The sequence below is a fragment of the Apodemus sylvaticus genome, chromosome 6 (assembly GCF_947179515.1).
Source record: "Apodemus sylvaticus chromosome 6, mApoSyl1.1, whole genome shotgun sequence".
NCBI lineage: Eukaryota > Metazoa > Chordata > Mammalia > Rodentia > Muridae > Apodemus > Apodemus sylvaticus.
The window spans coordinates 128,073,516-128,089,086 of NC_067477.1; the positions used below are offsets into that span (position 1 = coordinate 128,073,516).

Below are 15,571 nucleotides of genomic sequence, written 5' to 3' on the forward strand. Positions count from 1 at the left end.
TTGTTTTTGTTATTGAAGCAAGGTTTTGCTATGTAACTCTGGCTGTCCTCAAACACACAGTAATCATCTTGCCTCAGCCTCTGACTCGGACCTCTGTATCGTTCTAACCATCCCAGGTGCCCCTACCCCGCTGCTTCCGGCACTGTTAGGCCCTCCTCTGCCTCATGTTGGTTCCACACTCCTGCCCTTTAGTTCTGTTACTCTTGGTCCTGAAAGAATGTTGTTCAGTTCATATTCCAGAGCCCCTCATGCCCCGAGCCTCTAACCAGAGCAGCTGCTCCTTACCTGATGGGAGGCAGCCACAAAGCGGATCCAGCCATCGTCCAGGGAGACCACGAACGCCCCTCTTTGAAGCTGCACGTTTACTTGGCCCCCTCCAAACAAGACCAGGGGGTACACAGACACCATGCTGCAGTCTCGGATAAACACCCGGCTGGTTTTGATTTTCTCATGGTACAACAGGTAGGGGCTGTCGAAGTGTCTGACCTGTAACAACAAAGTGAGGTCGGTGGCCACATAAGGGGATTCCCGCCAGTCCCGTGGACTTCAGAGCTGTGCAGCCACTAAAGACCTTTCCTCTGCGTTTGCTGTGTTATGTGTGACTTCCTAATACCCATTAGACATCTAACATGCATCCAACGCTTTGCAAACTTCTCCTTGTTAGGGCTGGGGATGTAGCTCAGTGATAAAACATTTGCACAGCATGCACAAGGCCCTGGGTTCAATCCCTGGTACCCCAGGAAACAAATCAACAGCAATAAAAAGACCCTTTTGGTGGCATTCAAAAGACGTTTTCAGAGGTATGTTTTTAAACTATTTTTATTTATTTGTGCTCGTATTCATGTGCCATTGCACGCATGTAAAGGTTGACGGAGACTGGCAGGATCCAGTTCCCTCTCCTCTAGTGGAGTCCCAGGGACAGAACTCAGGCCGCACGGTCTGACACCAGAGTTATCTGCTGAGCCATCTCAGAAGCACCTACATTTGTAACTGAACACTAAAGTAAAACTGTACATGTTTTTGGGGCCTCTTGTGACGTTATGATACATATATACATAATGTTTTAAAATAATTTTTCTACATTTATTCATTTTATGCATGTTTTGCCTGCATAGATTTGTGTCTACAGAGGTTATAATAAGGCATTGGATCCTTGCATTTGGAGCTTTGGACAGTGTGAACCATCAGTTGAGAACTGAATCTGGGTCCTCTGCAAGCTAATACCTAAAAGAATTCCTGATTCTTTTTCTTTACAGATCCTCATTTCAGAAAATGGCTTCAGAAAGGCTCCCCACCCCTGTGTTCAAGCCCCCTCCCCGCGTGGGAGAGCTTGCCTGTCTTTTCAGCCCAGTTCCATTTGGAACATCATCAAGTCCTGACAGCTATGTGTTTAAAATAGTTAGGATCTCACAGAGTCCCATTCGCATGACCTTTGTAGCCATAAACCTTCGCCTTCCTCAGGGAGCACCGCAGGGGCTTCCTCTGCACTCACACTGCTGCTTCCGCATCTCCCACAGCAGTCACAGTGACCTTTCTGTTATGGCCAAAACACTCCAAGTGGTCCCCAAAGGGTAAAAATCTAAATTCCCTACACAACCCGACCCTGGCCCATTTGTCCCTGCACAGCTCCCGTCATGACTGCCTGGCTCGGTCACCCCACTGAACTTTATGATCTGTTGCCTTCTTCCATATTCCAGACCATCCCAAATACACTCCTGCTCCTGGTCTCAGCACTTACTTCCTGTGCTAGGATGTTCTCTTTAGAGATCTGTGTGGCCTGCTTTTCAGTCAGGACCCTATTGCTAACCCAGAGCTCTTCCTGACTGATCCTCGCTCAGTCTTGCTGCCTGCATAACCTCTTCTCTAGGGCATTTGTCACTGACTCATTTCCTGCCTGTCTACACAGCTACAGCTGCTCAAGTGGAAGGACCCCGTTCACGTACACTTATCCTTCGTGGCCTACAACCCGGAGTCAGACTAGCCCTGCCCGGATGCATGGATGTCTTCCACGTGGCTAACTGAAGAGTGGAGCTAACTCAGGCCTGTGTTCTCTAAGTCAGATGCAGCAAGATGAGTGGACGGCCTCCTGGGCCTCTGAGCCCGAGGAGACCCTTCCTAAGGTTTACCACCACTTTTCTCAGTAGCACCATGGGCTGACCAGCAGTGACTTTTCTTTTCTTTTTTTTTTTTTTTTTAAGTTTACTTATTTGTTACATGTTAAGTACAGGGTATCTATCTTCAGACACTCCAGAAGAGGGCATCAGATCTTGTTACCAATGGTTGTAAGTCACCATGTGGTTGCTGGGATTTGAACTCAGGACCTTTGGAAGAGCAGTCTGTCAGTGAGCTTAACCGCTGAGCCATCGCTCCAGCCCAGCACTGGCCTTTCAACCTCACGTGGCCTCTACTTGTTTTGTTTTGTTTTGTTTGACATAGGGTCTCACTATGTAGCTCTGGCTGTCCTGGAACTCACCGTGTGGACCTGCCTCTGCCTCCCTAGTGCTGGGATGAAAGGCGAGCACCACTCCACCTGGCTCTCTCTGTGTTCTTTCTGTGTTTTCTTCTTCATCTCTCCTGAAAGCTTCATTGAGCATCGACTTTCAGCCATGCATCATGATAGACTCTGGGAATGTAAAAACTCCTCTCCTCATGGATTTTATAATTCCAGGACAGTGTGGCAGGAAGAACAGTGGGCAGATGTATACCCAGGCCGCAGAACAGTGGAGGCAGAGAAGTCTAGAGGGGGAGTGGTACTAAGGGGATTCTGTTCTGAGTTGGAAGTGCTGAGGATTGAACACAGGACCTTGCCAGACCAGGCAAGCACTCTATCACTAGCCACATTCCCCACCCAGCAGATGACTTAGTGGAAATGTCAGGGTAAGCACGGGCTTCCTGGGGAATGAGACTGTCCTTCTGGGAACAGAAGCAGCATGTCTGGGGTCATGGTAATGGGAAACTCTGCTGCAGTGTGTGCACCTCTACAGCATCCAGACAGACAGGGGAAGTGGGTTTTGAGGGATCAGGGCAGATGTGAAGGATCAAGTGAGAGCCAACAACACACTCCATATATGAAGATTTAAGAAAAGGATCAAGATAACAGAGCAGAAATGCAAAAGGGCGCCCAGGCGATGGTGGCGCACGCCTGTAATCCCAGCACTCTAGGAGGCAGAGGCAGGCGGATTTCTGAGTTCGAGGCCAGCCTGGTCTACAGAGTGAGTTCCAGGACAGCCAGGGCTATACAGAGAAACCCTGTCTCGAAAAAAACAAAATCCAAAAAACCAAAAAAAGAAATGCAAAAGGCCAGAGAGGACTCCAGATTATTACAGTACTTTGGGCATGAAACAGTGTTTGGGGTTTGAACTGAGGAAGTGGAAGAGGCAAAGGTGGCATTGCCTAACTTGGTGACCAATTGAATCAATACAGAGAAAAGCAGAAGTCGCCATGACATCAGGCTCTGATACAGATGGCACCATTCACCAGGACAGTACACAGGAAGACAGTAGTGCACAGGAAGACAGTGACTTTTGATCTGAGGTGACTGGAGAACGCTAGTTGCTGTTCTCTAGCAGGAAAGTTCAGAAAATGCTGAGCTCTGGACAGACCTCAGGTCAGCATGTAGTGGGCAGCTGAGGGCATGACGTGTGCCCTCGGAGGGTCTAGGGGTACTAGGGGTATACACACACTGCAGTGAGAAAAGCAGAAGGAAGGCAGACCACTGCCCCCGAGCAGAGAAAGGGACCTGGAAAAGCAGACAGTGACCAGGGACGGGAGGGGCTCCTTCAGGAGTAAAGAGATCACTGAATCAAGGGGAAGGAAGTTAACAATGTGAAAAGCCATATGGGGACCAGGTGATGTCCCTTTAGATTTGACAGCTACTGTGACCATAGATGAGTTTACCTATGGGGAAGAGGCTGCAGTCTCATGGCAGCAGGCTGAAGGAGGGACAGACTAAAGGGCTGGCAAAAGCATGCTGATGGTGGGATGACCTCACGACCTCCAGACCAGTGCACGGGAACAGGGCTCATTAGAGAGCAGGGTTGAAGACTTATATATATAGTAGAATTTTCTCAAAATGTAAAGCCTTTCCAGAAACAGCCTGTCAGTCTGTTTATACAGAGTCAACTTTCTCTAAATCTGTGGCACTCCTGGAGACATGCAAGTCACAGACTAAGGCTCTTCTGCTTTAGGGACTGTGTTTCATTTGAGGATGTACTACAGGTAGCATAACAGACGCTGCATGCTGACCTGATAGTTCACCGAGGAAGGGTGAATGTGGACGTATCCATCATTCTTGGTAACAAACTTCAGCTCAGCTGACTTTGGCTGCAGTCTGACGACTCCAGAACTGGTCTTCTGGAACTTTCCTTCTGGGGTCTTGACCTAGATGACAAGTATTTATGAAAATAGATAAACATATTTTCATTGCAGGACTTGTTCTTTGGGAAAAAAAAAACAAGAATCGCTTGAGTAGTTTTTGTTTCTTTTTATGTTTCATTTTTTACAAGGCAGGATCTCATTGTATAGCCCTGGTTATCCTGGAATTTACTATGAACCCTTGGTTGGCCTCAAACCTGTGATTCTCCTGTTTCATCTCCCTAGTGCCAGGATATGAATGTGTATAAGTCTGTGTGTGTGTTGGGGGGGGGCACACACACCATGTGTAGTCAGAGAACAGCTTGCATGAACTGGTTCTCTTTTCCCATCATGTAGGCCCCAGGGATCAAACTCGGGCTGGAGGCTTGCAGGCAAGCCTCTTTATCGCTGAGCCGGCCCCCTGTCCCAGGGCTGTTGTATCACTTGCTTCTTAAGCTTTTTATGTTGAACACATTTTTATATTTGTTCAAGATTTTCCTAAAGCATTGTTATCAAGAATTATATAGTACTTCATTGTAAGTGTCTATAACTTCATCATTAAACTTTGTTATTTATAGAGCAGGTCTTAAATGGCCCGCGTGGGTTGGACTTGTGTAGCTGACGCAGCCTCTGAACTCCCAGTCCTTTTGCCTCCATCCTCCTGCGCAGTGATTACAGGTGTGCACCACCACAGCTGGTACACATTACTGCACAGTTAGATTTGCCGGGTAAAAATTAGATCTGTTGAAAGAATATCCTCCTGGTTACAACTTTGTGCATATTTGCAAATTTTCTCTATAGCTCTAGAAATGGAGCATAGTTAGGACAGATATATAAATTTTATTCTCACCCATAGTGGCTATTTAAGGACTCACACAGAATCTGTATTAATTATTAGATGTGGGTTTTTTTGTTTGTTTGTTTTGGCCAATTTTAAGAGTAAGCAAGACGGGCTGGAGAGATGGCTCAACGGTTAACAGCACTGACTGCTTTTCTGAAAGTCCTGAGTTCTATTCCCAGCAACCACATGGTGGCTCACACCAACTGTAATGAAATCCGATGCCCTCTTCTGTGTACTTAGATATAATAATAAATAAATCTTTAGACTGGAGCAAGCAGGGCCAACCGCAGTGAGCAGAGGTCCTGAATTCAAATTCCCAGCAACTACATGATGGCTCACAACCATCAGTACAGGTACAGTGTACTCATATATACATAAAATAAATAAATAAATCTTTTAAAAAAGAGTAAACAAAAAAAGTAAACAAATCTATGTCCTTGGGTAATTCTGCACTTCTTCATACTACTAAACTTAGGCAGTCTGTGTGTGCACTGCAGACTCATTCACAACCTTGTCTCATACAATATCTGGGATTGGGAGAATGAATGAACTGGGAATCCTTGTGCGCTGTATTTACTGAACAAATTTAAAGTTTATCCTTTGGTCACTAATAGAACAAGAAACAAGAAGATTCAGGAAGTGTCCTGTTACCTGCACTACATTTGGATACAGAGCGGCACACAGCACTGCTGATATCAGCTTGGGGTTCTCAGCATTCGTGTTAGCCTGTAGAGAAACATAGCATTGCCATAGGAGGTATTTTAGGAGGTCATGCGCTTGCTATCATTTATCTTTCTTTTTTCTTTTTGAGACGGTTCCACTTTAGCCCTGCCTGGCCTAAAATTCACTATCTAGACCAGGCTGGCCTCTAACTCAAAGAGCTCAGCTGCTTCTATCTCCCAAATGCTGGAATTAAAGGTGTACACTTCTGTCTTAGGGTTTCACTGCTGTGAACAGACACCATGACCAAGGCAACTCTTTGAGGACAACATTTAACTGGGGCTGACTTACAGGCTCAGAGGTTCAGTCCATTATCATCAAGGTGGGAACATGTCAGCATCCAGGCTTAAAGAGCTTACATTTCTAGATGCATGCATCTAATAGAACAAGAATTCAGGCAGATTGTCTTGTTACCTGCACTACATTTGGATACAGAGCACGGACAGCACTGCTCATATCAGCCTGGGGTAATTTAGATGCTCATTTTCTAGAAGCATGCCCAGCAGTTATGAAGCCAGTGCTCCTGACTGTGCTGTGGTTAAGGGGCCCGCACTAGGGCCAAGGCGAAACTGGTGCCAGGTCCTGCTGCCCAGTATGATCAAAGCCAACTCTTTTTGCACAGATTTAAACAAGTAAACAAACAGAGGTGGTGCTGACAAACATCATGGAGAGAAAGAGTCTGGTTTGTGAGACAGTCAGACTCTCAGCAAATACTAATAGTTTTAAAACAAAGGAACATAAGTTCATCAGGAAGAAGTCTTTTTCTAAAATCACACCTAAGACATTGGTTGGTAAAGGCTGGCCTATTTTGAGAAAACATTACTAGAGCCTACTGTGAATTACAGAATTATGAAGAACAAGTGTGAAATTTAAAAGAAAGCAGTGTTGACAATGAACTGAAAAACTCCTGATCTCGTGAAAGTTAGCTGACATATTTGTGGACCCGAGAGTCCGGTGTGCCACTGCTCCCTGGCCACGATGCCCCGCCCACATTCCAGTGCTAAGCTATTAGAATAAAATCAATCAAGACAGAGGTGCACATTCCTCACCTCCTCTCCTGTGGCATCCAGGACGCCATCTCCTCCTTGGGCTCTTTTTTCAATTTCTTTTGCGCGGAGTCCTTCTTTTACAAACCCTATGTCGGACAGCAGCTCAGTGAACTGCCGTTTGAGGCTGGCCATTTCCTGAAAGAAGGGATGGACCTTTTAAAGAAGGAGCTAGCAACACATCTAGTGAACGGCTCCCAGATGTGTAACACAGTGACGAGTACACTTGGGCTCTGTCACTCTTGGAAGGTGGAAGGTGGCTTTCACGTATTACAAACTGGCAGACAGAGTGAGACAGTTACATGGAAGCCAAAGCCTTCAAAAACCCCATCATCATTTTATATTTTACACATTTTAACTGTAGTGTGACTGGTCTGAGTTTCTTGCAAAATCTTGGGATGGGCAAAACAAATGTAATTTATTTTTGCTTGTGGTACTGCTTGTTGCCTTTTGCTTTGGTTTTGTCTGTTTTGTTTTTCGAGACAGGGTTTGGCTGTGTAGCCCGGCTGACCTGGAACTCATTCTGCAGCCCAGGCTGGCCTCCAGCTCAGAGATCTGCCCACAGCTCCCACATCAGGCTTGTTGCTTTACTTTTTAACCTGTCTGTCTGCATTTCTATCCAAGTCCTGTCAGTCCCTTCCCAGAGCCTAGAGTAGCTAACGTTTCTCTCAGTGAAACTCATCTGTAGAACCTTCCTTACCTTATGGAATTACTGAATCACAGCTGATGCTGGGAATATGGGGACACTGAGTGTTTTACATTTAGACACTAAAACGTGCCAATATCTTTGTCTTGTGACTTTTGGTCAAATATAGGCTGCAAGAATCAAATGCAGCGGCTCATGTTTAAGGTCTCCTTACTTGGAAGGCAGGGGGAGGCAGGAGGATTGAGTATAGGTGTTGAGGACAGTCCTGGCAACACAAAAGAGCCCACTACTGTAAAACTGGGAGGCACACATGGATGGCGGATGGCTTGCTACGCATGCGGGCAACCTGAATCCAGTTCATTCTCTGATCAGAGCAAAGCAGGTCAGATCAGATCAGGTCTCTGGCACAACTTAGCTACCAGAAGGAAAAGAAGGACTTTTAGAGGCCAGGAAGCAGAAGGACCAAGAACACCTGTTTTGTGTTCCGTGGGCCTCCCTTTCTCCAGCCTCCAGATTGTTCGTAAAACGAAAGCTTTGTAGAGACCTCCATCAAGACACCATGGAAGGAGGCCTATGACCACGTCACAGGGAAGACAGAAACACATATCCTCATGTTCAGGAGCGCATTTTGCCCAGCTGACAAGACTGAGCATTCCCACTGTCCTGACAACCCTTCTGGGCAGCTGCCAGCTATCACAGTGGAAACAGTGAGGGGGGCACAGAAGAGGTAACTCACTTGCAGGGTTCTCCCAGACAGGAAATTCTGTCTGCAGTAATTGTAACTTGCTCGTGCGCTTTCTTTTGTACTCAGCTGCCAACCCTAAATTGAGGAGAAAATCAAGCTGAACTCACTCTGATATTGGTGCCAGCTGTGGCTGCACACCTACGGTCTGAGGTTCCCTACCTTATATGCGCATAGAAGAGCCAGGTAATCACTGTTTGCAAATGCAAATTCCAGCTTTTTCTGATTAGCCTCTTCTTTTTTATCCCAGGGAGACACCTACGTGAGGAAGGGATTTGAAGGACAAGGTTTATCTGGGGTTTCAAAAGGCACTCTCCGACAGCTGAAGCCACTCCCCAGGGACAGCATCTGGCAAGGTCAGGGCTAGCATGGCGGGTCGGTCGAGCTACCGAATGGCTCTTTGTTCTTTGAGCCCGAAATGAACCTGAGGTAAGCTCTTTAGTCGTTTAGGACCAAATGGCAAAAGACAGCCATCAAGGACCGCTCATTTTATTTGCTGGATCTGTTGTTTGGCTCTTTCTTTTTTTTTTAATGATTTACCTTCAGCAAAGGTGACAGAGTCCCTGAAACTTGAGATACAATAGCTGTGAGCTGCCATGTGGATGCTGGGAATTGAACCCTAGTCTGGAAGAGCAGACAGTGTTCTTTTCTTTTCTTTTACATTTTGGTTAAGGTTTATTTAAATGTATATGAGTACACTGTCATGTCTTCAGACACACCAGAACAGGACACTGGATCCCATTACAGATGGTTGTGAGCCACCATGTGGTTGCTGGGAATTGAACTCAGGAATTCAGAAAGAGCAGTCAGTGCTCTTAACCTCTGGAACGTTTCTCCAGCCTGCAGCCAGTGTTCTTAACTGCTGAGCCATCTCTCCAGCCCCGTTTTTGTTTTTTAAGACACTCTTACTGTGAGACACTGGCTAGCCTAGAACTTGCTATGTACGCTAAGCTGGCTTCACATTTGTGGTGGTCATCCTCCCTCTGCTTCCAGAATACAGATCATCACACTCAACTTATTTTTTCACTTTGATGTCAGAGAGGGACTCTACTCTACAGCCCCGACTGGCGTCCAGTGCCCCATGCAGCTTGGGCTGCTGTGAAGACTGGTCCTAGCTGGATGCTTAAACAGAACCCAAACTCGTCCTCACGCATGCACCAAGTGCATGCACTACACTTTAACTTCTGACATCTACTGACTTAAATATTTTTTACATGAGTGGGCTGTGTGTGAAAATTATCTTTCAATAGAGTTACTTCTGAAGGTTGATAAATGTGTTCATTACCTTTTGAAAATATATAGTGGTATCTTGCTGTTTACTATTTTTGATTTTTCTAAAATAAGCAATAGCAAACAAAAAGCATATTACTTTAATAAGCTATACCTCTGATTCCCAAGGTTTTTGGGGGGATGGGGAGATAGAAATTTTTCTGAGGATCACATACCATTGTGCTCTGAGATCTTTCACACCCACATACACGCACATTTTTAGGGGCTCACATGCCGCTGAAGTCTAAAGATTCCTTGGAGACCTGTGACAGAAATTCCAATTTAGACATATGTTCACTTACAAAAGGGGACTTGAAAGCCAAGCTGGCAGCAATGGTGAGAGCAGGGTCCAGGCAGCGGAAGATGGATCCTAACAGCATCAGTTTGCCGATCCTCACGTCCACCGGCAGAGAGGCCAAGTGGTAACCCAGAGGAGTCAGCTTTTCATCTGCAGTCAAGGCCCCCAAGTCTCGCAACCGCACTTTTGAGGCACGCAGAGAATCAATATGTGGAGGTTCAAGGAGCCGAGAGAACACAGACTGGAGATTATGAGTACTAAACATTTCTAAAATTTTAATTCTGAAAAAGAAAAAAAAATCATGATTTGTAAATGTGATATCTGGTAGAATGAAGCAGGGGGATGACTTTTGTTTTTTGAGTAAGAAATGCCTTTAAAAAAAGAGGTGATTTGCTGAGCGGTGGTGGTGCAGCCTTTGATCCACGCACTTGGGAGGCAGAGGCAGGCGGATTTCTGAGTTCGAGGCCAGCCTGGTCTACAGAGTGAGTTCCAGGACAGCCAGGGCTACACAGAGAAACCCTGTCTCGAAAAAAACAAATCAGTAGATGTCAGAAGTTAAAGTGTAGTGCATGCACTTGGTGCATGCGTGAGGACGAGTTTGGGTTCTGTTTAAGCATCCAGCTAGGACCAGTCTTCACAGCAGCCCAAGCTGCATGGGGCACTGGACGCCAGTCGGGGCTAATTATGTGAGATGTGTCTGTATGTAGGCGTGTGCACACACTGCAGGTGCTGTCAGAGGCCAGGGGTGTAGACTCCCTTGGAATTGTATTCCAAATGGTTTTGAGCTGTCTGACAATGGGCAGTGGGAACTGAACTCAGGTCTTCTGGAAGGGCAGCAAGAGCTCTTAATCCCACAGCCCGCTCTCCAACTCCTAAGTGCGTTTCTAAGCCACACAGCACGTCATGGTTTTGAGACAAGTAGAAGGCACCTCCCCCATTCCAGGATCACCGACTGGGATCACCACACCCAGCTGCAGGGCTGCTTTAAGTAAAGCCTTTAAAAATCTTGTCCCTCTAGCTTTCTTAGCAATGAACTTCAGAAACACTCCAAGTTCTACCTACCCATATTAAAAATTCTTTTAACAAACTTTCAAATGAAAGCTTTCAAGCTTTTCAAGATGGCCTTCTCTTAACAGTGGGTTCAGATTATGAAAGAGAATTCCGATAGTGAACAAAGCATTGGTAAGGATGTGGAAATCTTGACGACTGCGGGTGGGAAGGGACATTGGGCAGCTGCCGTGGGAGGCAGGGAGGCTCCTCCAGCTGAAAACAGAACTACCATAGGACCCATAGGACCTGGCAGTCAGACTGCCTGTGCCTGTTCGTGCTTTCCCGAGACAGGGTTTCTCTGTGTAGCCCTGGCTGTCCTGGAACTCACTCTGTAGTGAGTGCTGGGATTAAAGGTGCGCGCCTCCAACCACCCCCACCCCTCCCCCATCTTAGCATCTCCTTTGGTGTTATCGCTCATACAGCACAGCCGTGGCTCACTGATGTGCACATATTTGGTGCTCAGCTTTCTCTCTCGCCCTGACAGTGACCAACGTAGTGACACTGCAGGGGGGATAAAGGATGAAGTACACTGGCAGGAGCACACGTGACTGGGGGTGGGGGGGGTGGGAGGGGGTGGGGGATGGGAGGGAAGGTATAGCCCAGGGCAGAAGACTTGGCTGCCATGCACAGCACTGGGTTCAATCCCAGCACTTAAAAAGAAGCGCTTTCTACAACTAAGCCTTACCATAGCCTTGGCTATTTTATTTCCTTTTTTAAGTTAACAATTGGATAAAAGAGTATGAATAATTTGCATTTCTTATATCATAAAACAATTTTTCATAAACATTGAATTAAAACTTCTTTAGATTATGTAATATTGAATCTGTTTAACTACTTACTAAATCCTATTTTATGACATTTGTTCATTAGCTAATAATGGTGCTGTAAGTTTTGTTTGCTTTTCTCTAACTGATAATGAGGCTGTAGATTTTTCTCTGGCATACTGTGATATTTGTGTCCTCTGGCAGAAATCCCTGGCAAGTCAAGTTACTTTCTTAATTTAGAAATGCATTTTTGAGAATTATTGTAAGGCCTTGCTCTGAAAATGTGAGACTCTCTATGTACAGAGAGTTAAAGGGAAGGAAAGGCCACACTGATTTATGCAAATGGATGACTTCGTGCACTCTATTCTTTTTTTTTTCTTTTTTGGATTTGGTTTTTTTCGAGACAGGGTTTCTCTGTATAGTCCTGGTTGTCCTGGACCTCACTCTGTAGACCAGGCTGGCCTCGAACTCAGAAATCCGCCTGCCTCTGCCTCCCAGAGTGCTGGGATTACAGGCGTGCGCCACCCCCACCCCCCACCCCCCACCCCCCACCCCCCACCCCACCCCCAGCTCTTGCACTCTATTCTAAGTGCCACGTCTTCTACTAGGAACAAGAACGTGAAACTTAAGTAGAACAAGAAGCATGGCCTGTGCGCGCAGCAGAGGCACGTGGCCGTACCTGAGGCACAGCTGTTCCAGGGGCACTCTTTGGATTTCTGGGAGCTGCTGCTTCAGAAGCTGGTGGTTGTAGTGGTGGCTCGTGAACAAATGGAAACAGACTCCAGATGCAACTCGGCCAGCTCGGCCTTTTCTCTGCAGAGCGTTGGCCTGAGACACGAATGTGTCCTCTAGACTTTCCATTCCTTTGCCAGCGTCGTATCTAGAAAGGAAAGGGAAACACCAGACCGAGTCATTCTGTGTGCATGTGTATGTAAGCCAGAGAATAACGCTGGCTGTAGTTCTCTCTTTTTCTCTCTCCCTCCCTCCTTCCCTCCCTCTCTTTCTCTTTGAGACAAGGTCTCTTACTGGCCCAGTGGGGTAGGCTGGCTAACCAGTGAATATCTGTCATTTTCCTGCCTCTCCTTTCTCAGAACTGATAATAAAAGCACATGCCACCACAGCTAGCTTTTTCTTTTCTTTCCTTCTACCCCTTCTCTTTCCCTCTCTTCTTTGCTCCCTCTTTCCCTTCCTTCCTTTTTCCTTTTTATTTTATTTTATTTTTTTTTTGAGACATGGTTTCGCCTTGGCTGTCCTGGAACTTGCTTTGTAGACCAGGCTGGCCTCGAACTTATAGAAATCCACCTGCCTCTGCCTCCTAAGTACTGGGATCAAGGGTGTGCCACCACTGCCTGGCTCTTCTTTCCTTTCTTAAGTGTGATTTCTAGGGATTGAACACAGTTCTTGAAATTACTTTACTGAGTTACTTTTAAGAATGTTGTCAAGACTACTGGGCACAGACAAGTGATCTTACTTATGTAAGACAGCCACCTTATTCCTCCAGATACACAGGCTGGTTTATTGTAGGACAGTGGTATAACTAGTGCTGTGATGATTTAGGTCCTTCAGACACCACATACATTTTCTTTAGCCATTTCCTTCTCATCCAAGCACATGAAAAATCACATGGGAAAATGAACCCATTCCTTGTGATTTTTCATCCCAGTCTGACTTTCGCATTCATGACGCTGGCCATGGAACCACATACAGTATTCCTTTAGAGCACCTTAGCAGTAACCACCAACAGCTGTGCTATCCTAAAGGAGGTCAGTCCCTCTGTGACTTCACCCACCTCTTTTCTTTCATCTTCCCAGAATCAATGACATAAACAACATCATCAATGGTTACGGATGTCTCAGCAATGTTGGTGGAAATGATAATCTTGGTTACACCGATGGGAGGTTTCGCAAATACCGCCTGCTGCTCTTCACTGGACAAGGAGGAGTGGAGCGGGTGAATGACACACCTAGAGGAAGTGGAGCGCAGTAAGGATTCCACACAAACCCTAGAAGCTGACCTGTGATGGGTAAAGTTCTACTGTAATTAATTAAATGACTTCAAGAGTTGTGGTTGTTTGAATATGTTTGGCTCATGGGAGGTGGCACTATTAGGAGGTGTGGCCCTGCAAGAGGAAGTCTGTCACTGTGGAAGCGGGACTTTGAGGTCTCATTTGTATAATTAATTCTGGCCACTGAGAGCCAGGCCCATCTCCTCCTGCTGCCTTTGGATGAAGATATAGAACTCTCAACTCTTTCTCCAGCACCCTATCTATCTGCCTGGGCTACCCTGCTACCTACCATGATGATAATGGACTGAACCTCTGAACCTGTAAACCAGCCCTAACTAAAGCCCTGACAGCGGTGAGCACAACCTTCAAGGTATGAGGGCCCCTTCTGTTCTCATAAAATACAGCCTTCCAGAAACACAAACCTTGTACCAACCTGGGAAAAGTTCTGGGGTTATTCAGTAGTAAACCACTAAGAGGAATAAATGATTGATATTTTATAAGTAACAAGCCTAAAGCAAACTAACCAGCAAAGAATAATCTTTTGCCTTAAGTCCAGAGAGAGGGAGGCAAAGCGTGATGCAAATTTGGATATCCACTGCTAAATTTCCAGGAAGTGCTTGTTAGCTAGCTTGCCCTCGTATGTGATGGCGCATCCAATGACTGGGGAAAATGGTTTTCTCTCAACATGGCAGCTTTTCTTTGTTATTATTAACACTGGCTTTCCCCAGCCTCCCCTCCTCCTCAGAAATCGGGCAAGGGAGACTGCATGCAGATTTGCTGAGTCACTATGATACGTGAAGAGAAATGTCTGTCCTTGATGGAATGGAGTAGCATTTCCTGGAGCACAGAGGTCTCCCATTTCTAGCTGGTAAACAAACACGTTTGGGAGGTGACACCACAGTCTAAGGACGGCGAGGGCGACCATAGGGCCCTTTCAGCTCTTCATCTTTCAAGATGGCTGCAGTGTATGACTACAGATAGAAAGCTTACCGGTGACTGCGTCTGTTGTTGAAAAGAGAGTTAGACTGTAGCTGCTCGTAAAGCATCTTGATTTCTGCTAGCCCTGGTAAGAACACAAGTATAGCACCTAGGAATAATAAACAAATAAACAAACAAACAAACAAATAAATAAATAATCAAGGAAAACTAATAGAGGTCACAAAACTGTTTTTAAACCAACAATCTGATAACTTTTCATTACCAGTTTTTCTTTGTAAAGCTTCAGTATCTAAATGAAATGAAATCATATTTTTGTATATACTCTGATTTAATAAGGACAAACTAGTCTTACCTTTTTCCAATAGAAAACTGAGGTATAGAAAAGTATGCTTTAAATTATACAAGAAGTAGGGCTGGAGAGATGGCTCAGTGGTTAAGAGCACTGACTGCTCTTCCAATAGGTCCTGAGTTCAATTCCCAGCAACCACATGGTGACTCAAAACCATCTGTAATGGGATCTGATACTTTCTTCTGGAAGGCAGAGGCAGGCGGCGGATTTCTGAGTCCAAGGCCACCCTGGTCTACAGAGTGAGTTCCAGGACAGTCAGGGCTACACAGAGAAACCCTGTCTCAAAAAGCAAAAAAAAAGTTATACAAGAAGCACTAGCCAAGCTCTGTGTGTGTCAGTGTGTCTGTGTATGTGTGTATTCTGAAACATCTGAGAACCAAAGCAAATACCTTGCACATATCAGACCCAGCTAAGCTCTTCAACATACTTCAGGACCGGGGCCATTGTTATCTGTTTTTACTGTTGAAAAGTAATCTTTTACACCAGAAGGTTCTTTTGTTAATGAGATCCAGACATATTACTGGATATGATAAGAAACAAAACAAAGCA

General features: G+C 45.7%; 1 protein-coding gene across 4 annotated transcripts in view; it reads right to left on the minus strand.

Annotated features, from left to right (window-relative positions):
• Positions 1-15,571, minus strand: part of Dhx57 (DExH-box helicase 57) — a 50,072-nt gene that overhangs the window by 3,052 nt on the left and 31,449 nt on the right. For all 4 annotated transcript variants that reach the window (XM_052186448.1, XM_052186449.1, XM_052186451.1 and 1 more), the window contains 10 exons: positions 14,725-14,821; positions 13,519-13,692; positions 12,409-12,609; positions 9,920-10,196; positions 8,511-8,606; positions 8,343-8,426; positions 6,964-7,098; positions 5,846-5,920; positions 4,246-4,380; positions 286-486 (listed from right to left, as the gene is read on the minus strand). In XM_052186448.1, the coding sequence (XP_052042408.1) occupies positions 286-486; positions 4,246-4,380; positions 5,846-5,920; positions 6,964-7,098; positions 8,343-8,426; positions 8,511-8,606; positions 9,920-10,196; positions 12,409-12,609; positions 13,519-13,692; positions 14,725-14,821 (1,475 nt within the window). The remainder of the gene's footprint in view (positions 1-285; positions 487-4,245; positions 4,381-5,845; positions 5,921-6,963; positions 7,099-8,342; positions 8,427-8,510; positions 8,607-9,919; positions 10,197-12,408; positions 12,610-13,518; positions 13,693-14,724; positions 14,822-15,571) is intronic.